The sequence below is a fragment of the Scyliorhinus torazame genome, chromosome 5, assembly GCF_047496885.1.
Source record: "Scyliorhinus torazame isolate Kashiwa2021f chromosome 5, sScyTor2.1, whole genome shotgun sequence".
NCBI lineage: Eukaryota > Metazoa > Chordata > Chondrichthyes > Carcharhiniformes > Scyliorhinidae > Scyliorhinus > Scyliorhinus torazame.
This window is the reverse complement of record NC_092711.1, coordinates 275,427,390-275,446,381: the sequence shown is the minus strand read 5'-3', so window position 1 is coordinate 275,446,381 and position 18,992 is coordinate 275,427,390. Positions and strand designations below refer to the sequence as shown.

At 43.7% G+C, this 18,992-nt stretch overlaps 1 protein-coding gene across 2 annotated transcripts in view; it reads right to left on the bottom strand.

Annotated features, from left to right (window-relative positions):
- The window catches only part of arhgef9a (Cdc42 guanine nucleotide exchange factor (GEF) 9a), a 276,701-nt gene that overhangs the window by 192,593 nt on the left and 65,116 nt on the right, over positions 1-18,992 (bottom strand). For both annotated transcript variants that reach the window (XM_072505604.1, XM_072505605.1), the window contains exon 2: positions 11,431-11,610. In XM_072505604.1, coding sequence (XP_072361705.1) covers positions 11,431-11,610 — 180 coding nt within the window. The remainder of the gene's footprint in view (positions 1-11,430; positions 11,611-18,992) is intronic.

Below are 18,992 nucleotides of genomic sequence, written 5' to 3'. Positions count from 1 at the left end.
GCCCTGGTCAGGAGCAATGATGTTGTGCGCAGAACCTGGATCCAGTGGAGGAGAAGGTTCAATGACCGCTTGTGCTCTGCTATGGTGAGAATTAATTCCAGCTAGAACCTTGGCTAGGTGTCTCTAGGTGACAGCATTTGTCGGTGCTCGCGGGTGTGAGATGTAGAGTGTGAAGTGGCACATAATCCCACGCTTTGGTAGGCTAGGGCTGGCATGTATGTCGGGGTGATGTGTGGCAATGTGACGGATGAGTGAACCAGCATCTTTGAGGGGGGAGGCTGTAACGTCCAGGCATGTCGAGGGGGACTAATGGAAACACGTTGTCCTCACAGGAGGAGCAGCGTTGCAATGCGCAGGAGCCAGGACAGACGGTAGCGGGATCCCAAATTTTCTTATCCCAAATCAGGTGGAACAGCAGGCACTGCAACTGTTCTGGTGCCAGGTTCACTGGTGACAGAGACGCAAGGGCGTCTGATGAGAGTGAAAGTCCACTGAACAAGGAAGAGATTGGTGGAAGGTTGTTAATGTTGCGTTGAATTCACAACTGCTAGCGAACAACCTCCCGAGCCTGGAAAAACTAATATATTTGTGGCACGTCAGATATCTGCATTCTGATCAATTGTAGATATGTTAACACATTTTCAAAGTTTCTTTGAATGCGGTTGCATTCAGGACTGCGAGCCCACACAGTGGCAGTGACCTTAGCAGGCCACTGGCGATGTTACAGCTGGACGAGGCAGTCTGCTACCTGCCCGTCCATCTATGGTGAGCGGGGAGTTTCAACCCAACCTCATGTTGGGCTGCAGCTCACAACTGGGGCTCCTCTCTGGATGATGGCAGCAACTGCTTCACCCCTCTGCCAGTGACCTTCACACCTGATGAGACCAAGTTCAGTCTCGGTCCAACCAGCGCCTACACAGGCTCCAGCGACCAGAGGATGGCTGCCAAGGTCATCATGGCCGATGGGGCATCAGAGTCAGCAGCCTGCCCCCTATCCAGCTGGCAGCAGAGGGTGGATGAAGGGGGTCATCAAAACATAGCACTCGCAAACAGAAATTTAAATCACAACTATCACATAAGGGGTCGCCACAGGTGATTATTGTTTAATTGGCAGGTGTGCACTGGTCATTTGGATCTTTGCTTTCTTATTAAAATGTTACATTATAAGCAATGACCTTAGTGTGCTTCAGGCAACTGATAGGAAAGAGGCTTGAGAGTCATATGTCACATATCTGAAGGGCTGTAAAATTTATTTCAGAGGTCGGGACTTGACTGAGCAGTGACAGGGGTAAAAATCATTTGCACATCCAATGGGGTTAAAATCCTCTGCCATCATCCTAATTCCTTGCTTTGAATTCCTAACTGAAAGACCTCTGAATCAAGGCCTCCCATAAGCTTCCTCACATTGGGATATTCCTTCTCATCCTGGGGCTCTTCAGGTTCCTACTCAGACTCACCAATTGAATCGTCCTCTGTAACCTGTGGAGCAGGATCACTGTCTTCACCTTCCAATGGGCCCTTGACAGAGCAGGGTGCAGCATGCATCAGGAATCAATAAACTCAGGAAGATATTGAAGAGATCCCCGAGTGGTCCAGGCAATAAAACCTCATCTTGCCTATTATGACTGCAGTTGTAGCTCTCCTTAGCTGCAGTCCTTGTCCCCCAGGAGCTTTTGTCCCCCAGGAGCCCTTTCTTTTTTCTTTGAAGTGCAAAGGATTTTGGCAAAGGGTGGTATCATGTCTGGTACAGGCTTGGAGGGCCGAAGGTCCTGTTCCTGTGCTGTATTGTTCTTTGTTCTTTGAGCCAGCCACCCGTGAGCTGGAGCAAAGAACAGCCTTGGCACCTGAGAATTATGAAGAACGTAGGCACAAGACCAGAAGGCGTAGGAGCAGATGTATTCGATTCAGCCTATTGAGTCTGACAGGTCAGATGCATGGTATCTGATGGGGTGGCACGGTAGCACAGTGGTTAGCACTGTTGCTTCACAGCTCCAGGGTCCCAGGTTCGATTCCCGGCTTGGGTCACTATGCGGAGTCTGCACGTTCTCCCCATCTCTGCGCGGTTTCCTCCGGCTTCTCCAGTTTCCTCCCACAGTCCAAAGGTGTGTAGGTTAAGTGGATTGGCCATGCTAAATTGCCCTTAGTGTCCAAAAAGGTTAGGAGGGGTTATGGGGCTAGGGTGGGGTGCTCTTTCTAATGGCTAGTGCAGACTCGATGTGCTGAATGGCCTCCTTCTCCACTGTAGATTCTATGTGACAATCCTAAACTCCATGTTCCTGCCTTATCCCCATAACCCTTGATTCCCTTACTGATTAAAAATCTGTCTATCTCAGCCGTGAACATACTCAATGGCCCAGCCTCAGCTCTCTGCAGAAAAGAATTCCACAGATTCACTGGCCTCTGAGAGAAGAAATTCCTTCTCATCTCTGCCTTCATGGGCAACACCTTACTTTGATATTATGTCCTCTGGCCCTAGACTTGGCTCGGTAGCATAGTAGTTAGAACTTACTTCACAGCTCCAGGGACACGGGTTCGATTCCCAGCTTGGGTCACTGTCTGTGCGGAGTCTGCATGTTCTCCCTATGCGTGGGTTTCATCCGGGTGCTCTGGTTTCCTCCCACAATTCCCGAGAGACGTGCTTGTTAGGTGAATTGGGCATTCTGAATTCTCCCTCAGTGTACACGAACAGGCGCTGTAGTGTGGTGACTTGTGGATTTTCACAGTAACTTCATTGCAGTGTTAATGTAAGCTTACTTCTGACACTAATAAAGATTATTATTAGACTCTCCCACAAGGGGAAACAACCTCTCAGTATCTACCCTGTCAAGTCCGCTGAGAATCTTGTATGTCTCAATAAGGTCACCTCTCATTATTCTTAATTCTAATTAGTACAGGCCCAACCTGCTTAACCTGCCTCTTAAGAAAATCTCTCCATGCCTGAGATCACCCAAGTGAACTTCTCTGGAGTACCTCCAATGGCAGTATATCTTTCCTTACATAAGGGGACCAAACCTGTTCACAGTATTCCAGATGTGGTCTAACTAGTACCTTATATAGTTTTAGCAAGACTTCCCTATTTTTATATTCCATTTCCTTTGAAATAAAGGCCAACATTCAATTTGCCTTCCCTATTACTTGCTGAACATTCATGCTAGCTTTTGGAGATTTATACATGAGGACTCCCAAATCTCTCTGTGCTGGAGTTTTATGCTGTCTTTCTCCATTTAATAATATTCAGCTCCTTTATTCTTTCCACCAAAGTACATAATTTCATATTTTCCTGCACTCTATTCCATCTGCCATGTTTTTGCCCACTTACTTAACCTGCCTGCATCCCTCTTGTAGTCACACGGTCTAGACATTGAGCGAGTCGAAGTCCTTTCTATTTACAAAGACACCCAGCTCCCTAGCTGGTAGCTTTATGGGCACATGCATGCAGTCAATGGCTCCCTGGATGCAGGGAAATCCTGTAATTGCATCGGAGCCTCTGGCCCACTCTCCCTGTTTAGTTTTGGCAGTCCTGAAGTGAATGAACATAAGAACATAAGAACTAGGAGCAGGAGTAGGCCATCTGGCCCCTCGAGCCTGCTCCGCCATTCAATGAGATCATGGCTGATCTTTCATGGACTCAGCTCCACTTTCTGGCCCGAACACCATAACCCTTAATCCCTTTATTCTTCAAAAAACTATCTATCTTTATCTTAAAAATATTTAATGGCGGAGCCTCAACTGCTTCACTGGGCAAGGAATTCCATAGATTCACAACCCTTTGGGTGAAGAAGTTCCTCCTAAACGCAGTCCTAAATCTACTTCCCCTCATTTTGAGGCTATGCCCCCTAGTTCTGCTTTCGCCCGCCAGTGAAACCAACCTGCCCGCATCTATCCTATCTATTCCCTTTATAATGTTATATGTTTCTATTCGATCCCCCTGCATCCTTCTAAATTCCAACAAGTACAGTCCCAGTCTACTCAACCTCTCCTCATAATCCAATCCCCTCAACTCTGGGATTAACCCAGTGAATATCCTCTGCACACCCTCCAGCGCCAGTACGTCCTTTCTCAGGTAAGGAGACCAAAACTGAACACAATAATTCAGGTGTGGCCTCACTAACACCTTACACAATTGCAGCATAACCTCCCTAGTCTTAAACTCCATCCTTCTAGCAATGAAGGACAAAACTCCATTTGCCTTCCTAATCACCTGTTGCACCCGTAAACCAACTTTTTGCGACTCATGCACTAGCACACCCTGGTCTCTCTACACAGCAGCATGTTTTAATATTTTAACATTTAAATAATAATCCCTTTTGCTATTAATCCTACCAAAATGGATAACCTCACATTTGGCAACATTGTATTCCATCTGCCAGACCCTAACCCATTCACTTAGCCTATCCAAATCCCTCTGTAGACTTCCGGTATCCTCTGCACTTTTTGCTTTACCACTCATCTTAGTGTCATCTGCAAACTTGGACACATTGCACTTGGTCCCCAACTCCAAATCATCTCTGTAAATTGTGAACAATTGTGGGCTCAACATTGGTCCCTGAGGGACACCACTAGCTACTGATTGCCAACCAGAGAAACACCCATCAATCCCCGCTCTTTGCTTTTTATTAATTAACCAATCCTCTATCCATGCTACTACTTTCCCCTTAATGCCATGCATCTTTACCTTATGCAGCAACCTTTTGTGTGGAAGCTTGTCAAAAGCTTTCTGGAAATCCAGGTATACCAACCACATCCATTGGCTCCCCGTTATCTGCGACACTGGTAATGTCCTCAAAAAATTCCACTAAATTAGTTAGGCACGACCTGCCCTTTATGAACCCATGCTGCGCCTGCCCAATGGGACAATTTTCATCCAGATGCCTCGCTATTTCTTCCTTGATGTTAGATTCCAGCATCTTCCCTACTACCGAAGTTAAGCTAACTGGCCTATAATTACCCACTTTCTGCCTACCTCTTTTTTTAAACAGTGTGTCACGTTTGCTAATTTCCAATCCGCCAGGACCACCCCAGAGTCTAGTGAACTTTGATAAATTATCACTAGTGCATTTGCAATTTCCCTAGCCATCTCTTTTAGCACTCTGTGATGCATTCCATCAGGGCCAGGAAACTTGTCTACCTTTAGCCCCATTAGCTTGCCCAACACTACCTCCTTAGTGATAACAATCATCTCAAGGTCCTCACCTGTCATAGCCTCATTTCCATCAGTCACTGGCATGTTATTTGTGTCTTCCACTGTGACGACTGACCCCAAAAAACCTGTTCAGTTCCTCAGCCATTTCTTCATCTCCGATTATTAAATCTCCCTTCTCATCCTCCAAAGGACCAATATTTACCTTAGCCACTCTTTTTTGTTTTATATATTTGTAGAAACTTTTACTGTCCGTTTTTATATTCTGAGCAAGTTTACTCTCATAATCTATTTTACTCTTCTTTATAGCTTTTTTAGTAGCTTTCTGTTGCCCTCTAAAGATTTCCCAGTCCTCTAGTCTCCCACTAATCTTTGCCACTTTGTATGCTTTTTCCTTCAATTTGATACTCTCCCTTATTTCCTGAGATATCCACGGTCGATTTTCCCTCTTTCTACTGTCCTTCCTTTTTGTTGGTATAAACCTTTGCTGAGCACTGTGAAAAATCTCTTGGAAGGTTCTCCACTGTTCCTCAACGGTTTCACCATAAAGTCTTTGCTCCCAGTCTACTTTAGCTAGTTCTTCTCTCATCCCATTGTAATCTCCTTTGTTTAAGCACAAAACATTAGTCTTTGATTTTACCTTCTCACCCTCTATCTGTATTTTAAATTCCACCATATTGTGAACGCTCCTTCCGAGAGGATCCCTAACTATGAGATCATTAATCAATCCTGTCTCACTACACAGGACCAGATCTAGGATCGCTTGTTCCCTCGTAGGTTCCATTACATACTGTTCCAGGAAATTTCCATGGATACATTCTATAAACTCCTCCTCAAGGCTGCCTTGACCGACCTGGTTAAACCAATCGACATGTAGATTAAAATCCCCCATGATAACTGCTGTACCATTTCGACATGCATCCGTTATTTCTTTGTTTATTGCCTGCCCCATGATAATGTTACTATTTGGTGGCCTATAGACTACTATCAGTGACTTATTCACCTTACTATTCCTGATTTCCACCCAAATCGATTCAACCTTATCCTCCATAGCACCAATGTCATCCCTTACTATTGCCCGGATGTCATCCTCAAATAACAGAGCTATACCACCTCCCTTACCATCCACTCTGTCCTTCCGTATAGTTTGATACCCTTGGATATTTAACTCCCAGTCATGACCATCCTTTAACCATGTTTCAGTATTGGCCACTAAATCATAGTAATTCACGATGATTTGCGCCATCAACTCATTTACCTTATTCCGAATACTACGAGCATTCAGGTAAAGTACACTTATGTTGGCTTTTATACCTCTGTTTTGAATCTTAACACCTTGATCAGTAACCTCTCGTAAATTATTTTTCCTCTTAACTTTTCTCCTAATTTTCCTAGTCGTTGAACTCATATCTTCATGTAACAACCTGCCGCGTCGCTTTCCATTTATGTTTTTACTTCCCGTTTTATTCCTTTAGTATTACTGGGCCTATTTACTGAGCTCCCCTCAGTCACTGTACCTTGTACTGTCGCCCTTTTTGATTTTTGACTGTGGCCTCTCTGCCTTACACTTTCCCCCTTACTGCCTTTTGCTTCTGTCCCTGTTTTACTACCTTCCGGCTTCCTGCATTGGTTCCCATCCCCCTGCCACATTAGTTTAAACACTCCCCAACTGCTCTCGCAAATAGCCCCCCAGGACATCAGTTCCAGTCCTGCCCAGGTGTAACCCGTCCAGTTTGTACAGGACCCACCTTCCCAGAACCAGTCCCAATGCCCCAGGAATCTGAAACCCTCCCCTGACACCATCCCTTCAGCCACGTATTCATCCTATATATCCTATCATTTCTACTCCGACTAGCACATGGCACCGGTAGTAATCCTGAGATCACTACCTTCAAGGTCGGATTTCTTAACTTCCTTCCTAGCTCCCTGTATTCTGCTTTTAGGACCTCATCCCTTTTTTTTACCTATGTCGTTTGTACCAATGTGTACCACGACCACTGGCTGTTCACCCTCCCCCTCCAGAATGTCCTGTACCCGCTCCGAGACACCCTTGTCCTTAGCACCAAGGAGGCAACATACCATCCTGGAGTCTCGTTTGCGGCCACAGAAACGCCTGTCTATTCCCCTTACAATTGAATCCCCTACAACTATTGCACTGTCACACTTATCACCCCTCCCCTCTGCAGCAGAACCAACCATGGTGCCACGAGTTTGGCTGTTGCTGTTTTCCCCTGAGAGGCCATTCTCTTCAACAGTATCCAAAATGGTATATCTGTTCTGCAGGGGAATGGCCACAGGAGATTCCTGCACTATCTGCCTCGCTCTCTTGCTCTGTCTGATGGTCACCCAGTCACTTCCTGCCTGCGGAGTCTGAGCCTGCGGTGTGACCACTTCTCTATACGTGCTATCCACGATACTCTCCGACTCGCGGATGCTCCACAGTGTCTCCAGCCGCCGTTCCAGCTCTGAAACTCGAGCTTCCAGGAGCTGCAACTGGAGACACTTCCTGCACACATGCTGACCCTGTGGACTGGAACTGTCCCCAGCCTGCCACATGGAGCAAGAGGAGCAGACCACACCTTGGAGCTGTCCTGCCATGAATTATTCCTTTAAATTAAACGTTTGAAATTAAACTTTAGAAAGATGTTTTTGCATCAGATTAAATCCAATCCTCGTGTACTATTTAATTAGATTATTTTTTTAAAAACTGAGTATTTATCAATGAAGACACAGATTTTTCAGAACAGTGTGTCAGTGATCAGTTTGATGCAGCTGAGGGCTGGCAAGATCCTGAGGGGAAAAAGTTCATGGTCACTGTTACCTTAAGATCCATTGGCATAGGGTGGCCACCGAAACAGTTGGAGGCGATTTTAGGACGGGTCATTTCACATATTGAGTTGACAATCTTCCTGAAGAGATGGAGCCTTCTTCCGCACTGCACCTCAGACATGTCCTGGTAGCATGAACACTGCCAATATACTTTACCTGCTGAATAAAGGCATCTTCTCCAGATCCTTCTGCCTTGCATTTCTTGCTGGTCCTGCACCCCTTCTGGCAGCGCTTCTCATTCCATTGGTCTAATTCTGGGAAACTGCCTGCAGGCAACTGGCCTCCTTTCCCCCTCTTCTGATGAGGTCCCTCTATCAGAATATATGATCCAAATTTTTGTCCACATGGTTGCACAAGTTTCCGGACTCAGGGGGCCTCATGACAGAAAGCATCGGGAAATGCTGAAAAATCAGAGAGTTTTCCAGAACACCCAAAAAAAGTCAGAACGTATCTGTAAACCAACTCCAAACTACTCACAGCAGAACTCCTAACTATTCACTTTACCACTACCCTGTAGGTCTTTTTTCCCACCTTGGATTATTGACGGCCGCCTGGCCGAGTGACCCATGTGCCAAGTGTAAATGTGCCGCTCAACATTTTGCTGACAATTGCTCTTTAAATGGGCTTAATTGTCCCTTTAACTGTTGGCAGGAGCGGTCCCGACTTTCAAACGTGCCTGCCAACTGAAATACCGTAAGGTGGCACAATGCCATTGGGACACTCCCCACATCACCATGTCCCATTTTGCGATTGCTCCTGCCAGCTGCATGCCCACTCAGCAAGTGCAAAATCCTGGCCCTGGATTCTGGATAGTGAAGGCAAGTACATTTCCCACTATTCACTAATTTTAACAAAAGAAATGGAGACAATTATAATCCAGGCAACTTCACCAAGGTGAAATAACTCAACACAGATCAGGGATGAAGCTTATAGTTACTTAATCAGACTCCTTGGCAGCTGACCTTCACATTCCTCACACAGTTCATCAGATTGTCATTTTTGAAGCAGTTGGGATCTGCAGGTATTTACAGCTTCTTTACAATGTTCAGAGTTTTAAAATTCAACCTTGGCATCATCTAACTCTACTTCCTTATTTATGCTTTGGTTTCTGAATTTTTAAAAAAGTAGTTCTCTTCTGTAAAATTTGTAAAGCCAATTCCATTCAGGTCCACAAAAGGAAATGTTCATCTTTAAGAAAAAAAAGAGACTTTTAATAAATCTATATTTCGTTCCATTTAATACAGGGAATTAGAAACACATTGATTTAATTCCCTCTGGTAATGTACTGCTTAACCATTCACATTTCAGCCAAACAACCAACTTCAAACAGGATAATTTCATTAATTCAGCTATGCATTATAAGAGAAAATCAAATCCATCAGAGGGATAATCTCTTCTCTCATATGAAGTGCTTATGCTCCCAAAAGTAAAATACATTTGCCAATCGCAGCTGTTAGACCACTTTTTAAATTCATTAATTGTTGTATTCAAACACTAAGTCTAATGAAATTAAATATGATTGTGAATATGACGACAATGAATATGACAGCATTTGCCATCTTAGGACCCCACTAACTACTCACTGATATAGGACATTTTCTGAAACTGTTGCTTCTAAATCTCATCAATAGATAAGCCATCCTTTCTGTTACATTTCATTTGTAACAATGCTGAAATACCACTATGTCTGATGTAACAGCTATATTATATAGCTCCCTAATTTATACAGTACGTTTAGTTACAGAATCAAACTACCCTATCAAATTTTTCAAACCCAAGAAAGCATTCTTTCCAGATACTTTTTTTATGTCTATAGCGGTCATTTATTTCGTAAACAAGATTGCTAATTTAGCAATCTATTATAGGCAGTTTGTTGTGCACACTCATACTTTAAAAACACATTTAAATTTATTATATCAGTCTGGGCTGGACTTGACTCCAGATCCCAGCGATGAAAATCTGGTGATCAACTAGCCCAGTATCTACTGCAGGAACCATGCAAAATAGCTCTGTTGAGACTACCTCTTTATGAGAGTAGGTTATTGTGCAATTTTGTACAGTTTCCTCCCGAGGGATCATTGTTCTATGTCTCTTGATCTACAAGGCAACTACAAGGTTGAAATTGTTTGACCTTTGCCTCCATTTTCAAGATGTATATACTATAGCCTGTATTTGGAAGACATGGAAGTAAATACTGCGGCATACCTGTTAACTCAAATTGGATTACTTGAAACCTAAACATTCATACCAGATGGGTCTATTAGACAGATTCAGAACGAACAAACACGTTTATTGAATCTTTCAGTTCTCTGTTGCACCACCAGAAACAGCCAATGCAACTCACAAAGGCAACCTGCACAGTGCATCTGGTGATAGGCATCCATTTGGGACAGCCTTTACATTGGCATAAATGGTAAGGTTGAGGAGTAGTCAACAACTTAATTTGTTTTCACTCTCCCAAACAGTGGAGAATTGATATTGACTCATTCTAATCACTGGGCAATATATGAAACAACAAAATGATTGCTGCATTTGGTGAATGAAATAAACCTTGTCACCCCTCACCAAAGATAAATTTCAATCAGGCGCAAAACAGTTGAAGGCAAAGGATAAACAAAGAGAATTTAGTAGAAGGATCATTTAGATCTGAAACGTTAAATATTTTTCTTTCCACAGATGCTGCCAGACCTGCTGAGTTTTTCCAGCATTCTCTTTTTTTATTTCAGATTTTCAGCATCCACAGTATTTTGCTTTTAGTTGACAGATTTGTCCATATCTCCTTTGTTTCGGCCTATCCCTGTTCTTCCATTCTGCCCCATCTCCTCTACCTCCTTTCCAACTATTCTGCAGAAGGGTAGTTTAGATCCATAACGTTCACTTCTCTCTCCACAGGTGCTGCCAGACCTGCCGAATTTTTCCAGCATTTTCCGTTTTTATTTCAGATTTCCAGCACCCAGAGTATTTTGCCTTTATATAAGCCAAGAGCATTGGTTTTGACTGCCTATGTACACTCCCACAGGGTGGCAACTAGAAAGCCTAAATATTTGATCAGTTTTAAGACGCATTCATCGTTTTGTATCATGACAATACAGGTATGTTATATCCAGACTTTAGCTTTCAGAGGTAAAAACTGAAATTGTGCTGCATCTGTGAGTGCAAAAGAAAGGCTGAAGTTTGGGGAATAGACCCTTCATCGGAACTGACAAAATATCTCCACCAAAAATATTTTCTTTATAAAAAAATAGTCCTTTCTGTTTACAGATGTTAAATCCTACTGTGTCCGTCTAACATTTCTGTTCTTATTTCATGTTTTCAACGATTGCAGTGTTTTTTTTTTCCTTTCCTCTTTGAGGTTTTCAGTTCTGTTCACAAAATGTCAGTTTGTGCCACGGTGCAGATACATTTCTCACGAAAGATGCAATCAACAATAAATGGAAAATATCCCTTTCTCCTTCACTTACCCTCACAAAACTGGCTGGAAACCAGCCTTCTTCGTCGTCGATCTGTCCCCACCACCAATCCTTGTTAGAGGCATCGAGGACTTTAATAACGTCCCCCGCTTTGAATGCCAACTCACGGTCGGCCATTGTGACGTGATCCCATACTGCCTCAGCACTGACAATGTAACCGCCACTGATCAGCTACAAATAAACATAGAAAAAGGGGAGAGAAAGAGAGAGAAAAAAATCAGAGATTAAGGTTATTATCATCACAAATGAATACAAGCCATCTCACACACACAATCTCTGGTACATGATCACACTCTATTTGGCAGTTGATTGACTAGGTAATTATACGATGTATGATTGCGTAAAGTTGACAAAATGTGAATAGAACCCAACAGAGGAGAAGAAAATTACTGCCAAGAAAGAGACTCCTTTTGTGAAAAAAGACAACCAACTAAAAATGGCTGAGACACTCAACAACAAATAAATTGTTTAGCACATTTCCTTAGAAAGGAATCTAGAATGAGGGATTGTAAACTGTGCAGGCAGGAATGTAATTATACTCAGAGCAGAGATGGCAATGCATAATACTCTGTATTGAAGAAGTTAATCTCAGTTTGGTTATTAATGAGGGCACTCCGTTTGGTATCCCTGATGAGAAAGGGGAAAAAATGAAAAAAGTTACTGCTCCTGATTCCTATCTGATGAAAGAACATGTATGTCAACACCTGCCACGTGTAAATAACCTGCCCAAAGTTCAACTTGAAAAACGGCTATTTAATTGAGATGTTGGCGAGTGACTAGCTTCCCAGCAAGAAGTCAATGCCTCAACTGAAGAGAAGTGAAGATGAGTAAAGTGTCATTAAAAAATGAGGGGATCAATACAAAAACAAGCCATGAAGTAGAAGTAGTTTGTGCCTTCTAACCTAAATGCATAAACTGATCAAATCTTTAACTTAGCCAGAATTATCTATTTCCCTTTTGTATGTATAAATTGAGTTTGTAGTCACTGCATTAGCTGTGAGGCTATTTCATAAATCAAATGCTCCACAGTGTCCCAGCCACCAGTCCAGCTCTAAAACCCAAGCTTCCAGGAGCTGTAGCTGAAGACATTTCCTACACGCATGCTGGTCCCAGGAACTGGAAACGTTCCCACATGGAGCAAGAGGAGCAAACCAAGGCTTTGAGCTCTCCTTTGAGTTCTCCAGAAATCTTTTGTTGAAATCAATGACACTAAAATGCATTCATTGCAGAAAACAGACAGAGGTTGCAAGGACTGATCTCTACTCCTGAGTGGATTGGTACATGTAATATTGGACCTTGGGCCCCATTAACATTGAGCCAGTGAGCTATGAACACCAAACAAACACGGCAGAATGCCCACTGAAGGACTCAGAAATTGGGCTTCTGCGATGCCTGCAGTGATCTTTAGGAAAGGATTGTGCGCAGAAGGCAAATGGGTCATGATGGCTGCAGCAAAGTTTGGGAAGGTAAGGAGCGGGATTCTCTTGTTCCACAGCCCAGTGTTTCTCTGAGGTGCGCTGTTTGCTGCCGGGGAGGTTCTCGCTTCCCGCTGATTGTCAATGGATTTCCCATTGAAGCCACCCCGTGCCACTGGGAAACCCGGGCAGGGGTGCGCTGCCAATGGGAAAAGAGAATCCCAACAGCCAGAGAATTCCGGCCAAGGTTTCACAACATTAAACATGATGTTTACAAAAAGCTGATGTATGAAAAGGAATAATTTGCTGCGCAAAGAAAAATCTCAACAATAAACTGAAAATCAGAAAATGGGTAATAAATAAATGTGAGAAAGGGTGAGAGTGTGTGTGTTCAGCTGGCTGACAGCCTCAGGGTGCTCACTCACTCATCCTCACCCATGGTGAGAGTGCGTCCTGGTATGCGGGAGTGAGGGTGAATGGGAACCCTGAGAAGTGAGCCAGACACACATTCCCCTTTCCCTCTGACCACCCACCCATTCACCCCTCTCTCTCATATACACTCATCCCTCTCACACACACTCATTCCTCTCTCACACACACACATTCACACGCTCACTTTCTCTCACACACACTCACCTCGCCCTCACACCCACTCATCCCCTTCTTTCTCACACACATACTCACCTCTCTCCCTCACACACTCACCCCTCTCACACACTCACACTCTCTCTCACACTCACCCCTCTCTCACACACTCATCCCTCCGTCTCACACACTCACCTCTCACACACAATCATCTCTCTCACACACTCACTTACCCACCCTCTCACTCATTCCCACCCTCACTCCCAATGCACCCAGATTCACCTGAACACTCACTTACCCTTACACTCATTCACCCACCCCCACCCACCCTCAAACTTTTTTTCTTCATGTTTTAAAATTTTAGAGTACCCAATTCATTTTTCCAATTAAGGGGCAATTTAGTGTTGCCAATACACCTACCCTGCGCATCTTTTGGGTTATGAGGGTGAAACCCACGCAAACACGGGGAGAATGTGCAAACTCCACACGGACAGTGACCCAGAGCCGGGATCGAACCTGGGACCTCGGCGCCGTGAGGCAACAGGGCTAACCCACTGCGCAACAGTGCTGCCCTCCCTCAAACTCACTCACTCACCACTACAATCACTCACTCACCCACCATCACAGGCTCAGCCTCACACCAACTCACACTCATTCTTTCACCCACACATTCACATACTCTCACCCACCCTTACCTACTCACTCACCCACCCTGACACTCACTCGCCCACCCATACACTCACCCTCATACCCACTCACTCTGTACCTACTCACACTCCCGCCCTCACACATACCCATCCACCCTCACACTCACCCACCTAACCTCATTCGCTAAATAAGTTGAGAGGGTGGTTAAGATGTGATGAGAGTTGAATAGACATGGAGGGAGGCCTGATGTTTCGCGGCGCCCGAACACAGGTGAGAGTCAAGAGCTGGGAGAACATGCGGAAAGCTGGGGGAATGCAGGGAGAACCGGGGCTGGAAGGGGCCGTGGGAGAATGCAGAGAGAACTGGCCATGTGGCCAAAGCCAGGGGGGAAGCAGTCGGAGACATGGGAAAGTGCAGTGAGTGGAGGCACCGCGCGCTCCAGACTCTCACTCCTCCCCTCTCTCTCCGCATGGCAATCAGTAACAAACATGGGAGAGAACCAGGGTGTGATTATGGGAGCAGTCCCCTGCAGGAAGCTTCAAACTCACTGCGCTGACTTACTAGCATTTTCAACAATCGCTCCGGGGTCTTCAGGGCGGCTTTGCCAGCCACAATGCTGCCCCCAAGCCGTGGGTTTGACAAGTGTAGCGCACAAAGACTCACGAGAGACGAATAGAGATGAAGTCGATGAGGCTTTATTAAGCGTGACTTGTTCCCCGCAGTTCAGTAGCAGACTGGCCTGCGGGGGAGAACTCCTGGTTCTTATACTCCGCCTTCAGGGCGGAGCTAGAGGTCAACAGCCAACCAGGACCCGGGATCTGTCAGCCAATGACATCACGGCTTCACAGTCCCACATGACCCCTAATGCATACTACCACAACAAGCCTGTTCTGAACATCAACCTTATTAATTGCAGCCTGCAATGCTCTGTTTAAGGACTGCCTGTAAGGCAGATGGAGAGCAAGTTTTCCTGAAAGCATCCAGACAATATTGCAGAGGAAGCCTCAGACAGATATTAGGCACATTACTTGAACATGTAAAACCTAACACCAGGTTACACATGATGTGCCCTGGATGCCTTTTGCCGCCTAAGTCTTTACGGCAGATAATGATTCTCCAGCTTACACTGAACATCTGCTTCAAGCCCACCATATTGCCACCTTAAGTGCCTGTTTGGCTCCCAAAAATAGGTACAGAGCTGTTCAATATTCACGGCCAATGGCAAAAATAAGTGGGCGAGTCCATAAAGTAGCTTCTTCTGCAATGGTAGCACAAGAGCTTTTTCTTGCAATAGAGGAACGGGATTTAGCCGCGATTCCTGCAAATCCTGAAGAAGAGCAGCCCAGAAAGGGATGAGAGTAAATGGTCACCATTTTGAATCTTACCTCCAGTCCATGTTATGACTGAGTTTAGGAGGAACTTCTTCACCCAAAGGGTTGTGAATCTATGGAATTCCTTGCCCAGTGAAGCAGTAGAGGCTCCCTCATTACATGTTTTTAAGATAAAGATAGATAATTTTTTGAAGAATAAAGGGATTAAGGGTTGTGGTGTATGGGCCGGTGAGTGGAGCTGAGTCCACAAAAGATCAGATATGATCTCATTGAATGGTGGAGCTGGCTCGAGGGGCCAGATGACCTACTCCTGCTTCTAGTTCTTCTGTTCTTATAACATGTCTCGAACCACTGTAGAAAAATGTTCAACGGCATTAATGAATAATATGTTACGAGGATACAAAAGAAAGTTCTCACACAGAATGCTTTTCCTCAAGTTGGAATGTGGACATGGCATTAATAGCCCCATCTGCATCTCTCCAATGTCCGGATTTGACTTCCAAGTACTGTTATGATCTGCTTAGAGACTGATAAGTTTTAAAGAGATCCAAACTTCTAGTTATTTGCTGGAACTATGACATGACAAGATTTCATGCTCCAAAACATTTACTGTAACATATGATTACTGACTAAGCACTATTTTATTTTTGTAGGCAACTTATACTTTAAATTACAGAAAGGAACATCCCACTCTCATTCTTATCACCCATTACACTCTCCACGGATATACAGTCCTCCTATTTCTATTTAATCAAGTAGTAACTTCAAGTGAGCATCCCCAAGGGTCTTCCTCCATTTTGAGAGAGTTTCCTAAATCCACCATTAGCAGTAAAACCTGTCCTGATGATTCTTCCTCCCCTTGGTCACGTCAAGATAAATCTCCCAGAATCCTTAAATGGTGGCAGGAGATGTCTCTTCACCTAGAGACTCTCTCCTGCATTCAGCTGATTTTGCTTGCAAAGCAAAGCAACCCTTTCTCTTAGCTGACGACACAGAACTGCTGCCTGCCTTTGATGTACACTTATTTGTAAGGATGCCTGTAACCTGATCTTAAGGATAGCTTTTTCTATCCTTTTCTCATGGCAATGTAAAACACATCAACCTTGGATCCAGGTATTAGCTGTTCTTAAACCCAATTCCTTTTAATCTTAGATGTAAATGGACAGTTTATAGTACAACTGTTTGCAACCCAGTATCTCCAACACCTTTCTGGGACTTCAGGGGACTCAAGAGTCTCTTCATTGTAAATCTAGTGTCAGGAAAACCCAGTAAATTGTAATATTTTTCTGTTGGTAATATTCTTGTCATATTTTTAAACTTTTGGGATATGAGTGGCTGTTAAAGCACGGAATAGAGAGACTGTGTGAATCTAAACTGTGGGTTTGATATTGTAATGCATCTAGAAAAATTTCAAACAGATGTTAACATAAAGTACATTTGTAGCATATTTACAGAACAAGAGTGGGTTATTGTGGCTCGAAGGAGAAGATATGCAGGGTGTAAAAGAAGGGCGTCATAGGTAAAGTATGGGTAGCGTGAGTTTATTTTTCTTTTCAATTCTTTTAAATTTCTTTTAAATTAAAAAGTTAAAGTAAAGAAATTATTCCGGGAGACTGCATTTCTAAAGAGACTGGGTGAGACAATGCAGAGAGCAAAGGGAAATAACATATTTAAGGAGATACTGAAGCCTATGGGAACCACTGTTTTAGATCTCAGCAGACAACAGGAATAAATGGTTGAATATCCCTGAAAACAGTGTGAGCAAAGCCAAAACTGAGAAGCTTGCTGTACACCTCAGAGGGCACCCCAAGAGAGAATAAAAGTGGTAAAAATTACTGGAGTTTTACAGATCTTAAAATCTATAATGAGTTGCTAAACAGATATGGGGAAGGATAGCTCTGAAGGTAGTTAATTAAGATTGTGTGGAACAAAGTATTGGTACTGTGTGAAGCCATTGTGGTCTTTTAAGTGTAATTCTATTTTTATTTTCATCTATTTCTTAATAAACATTTACTTTACTATAAAATCATCACAAGTCGTCGGGGACATCACTTCTGGATTTCAATACCACTCCTCATACTATACAAATTGCAAAACAAACGTATAGGCATGAAGTAGGCCATTTTCCAAGATCATATTTTTATCTCATCTCATCAAACATTCTTCATTCATTGGACTGTTTTATTGGACCGATTGGCACCGTTTATAATGTGCCCACAATGCAGAAGGAGACACCCGGATGGACATTCGTTTAAATCCCCTTCTGCACAGCTGAGAGACCTTTAATTCGAAATTTATGGAAGACCCTTGTTCTGCCCAGCAACAGCATGAGGCTGCATCTTTAAACGGCCCCCTGGCCAGGAGATCGGGATATCTGCGAGTCAAGACCCTGGCAGTGGGATACATGGCACAACTGTATTGCAAAGACGTATGAAAGAATGAAATAATATATTAATAAAATGGCCAAGGCAGGCAAAGAAACCAGAATAGGAGGAATAAAAAATGTATAAATTAGATTAGCGTCCCCGACACACACAGCAGGACAAAGATGACATTAACACCTCATCTAGCAAACACAGAAATAAACGCATAGCACAGCCACAGACATCGGAGGTCGATTTAGCTAAGGAGACACATCAGGGGGATAATGGGAAACACATTAAAGAAGGGAAGGACACTCGGAGCAAGCACAGATAATCTCATCAACACGAACACACTCCATACAGATGCAAATTGACAAGGGAGGGACACTCGGACCAAGCACAGGTAATCTCATCAACACGGACACAACCATACAGATGCAAATTGACAAAGATGCATATTTTCAGTTTAAACCTGTCTGAGAGATCTAAATCAAAACTACCCTTTAACTATTTTGTATGAGCAAATGTTCCCGCTCGAATTTGGATTCCTATAAAAATCCAGAGCGAATGTGTAATTGTTCAGATCAACGTGGGCCAAGCCACTGTTTGAGCCGGCTGCGTGGGTCTCCCTGAAGGCTTCAGTAATTGTACAATAAAGAACGCTTTGAACCTTGCCTTGAGACTCGGCCTCTTGACTGCACTGGTACAAGGGATTTTTCCCTACAACAGGCAGTTTTAAATTTTCCTTCTGGGATTTGAGCAGCTTGGCATTTACCATCAGCCGTGCCCTTATTGCCAAAAAGTGCTTTCATTGTCTCCAAGCATAAATATCTTGCACCTTTTTCTCAGTAAAATAATTGAAGCCTTCCTTTGATCTCTAAAAATCAAACCACCCAAGTTTCCTGTCAGGCTGTCAAAAAGTCACATGACCCCTTCATTTATTCTAAATGTAAAGCTACAGTGCCAATATTATATACTTCTTAATTATAACAGTACTCCTTGGTGATACCTTGTTGTTGAATTCTGTAAATTGTACAGCATGAGTTACAATGGAAGGCTTATTCAAGCTGTATTATGGTATACTTCATGATTTGTCTAATCATCTTACACTTTGCTTTAATATGCCAATCTTCTCTTCAAATCCGGTGGTAGTCTCCACTTAAAAAATATCAAGACAGCATTTCAAGTTGGGGCCAGCATTAAGGTGGGCC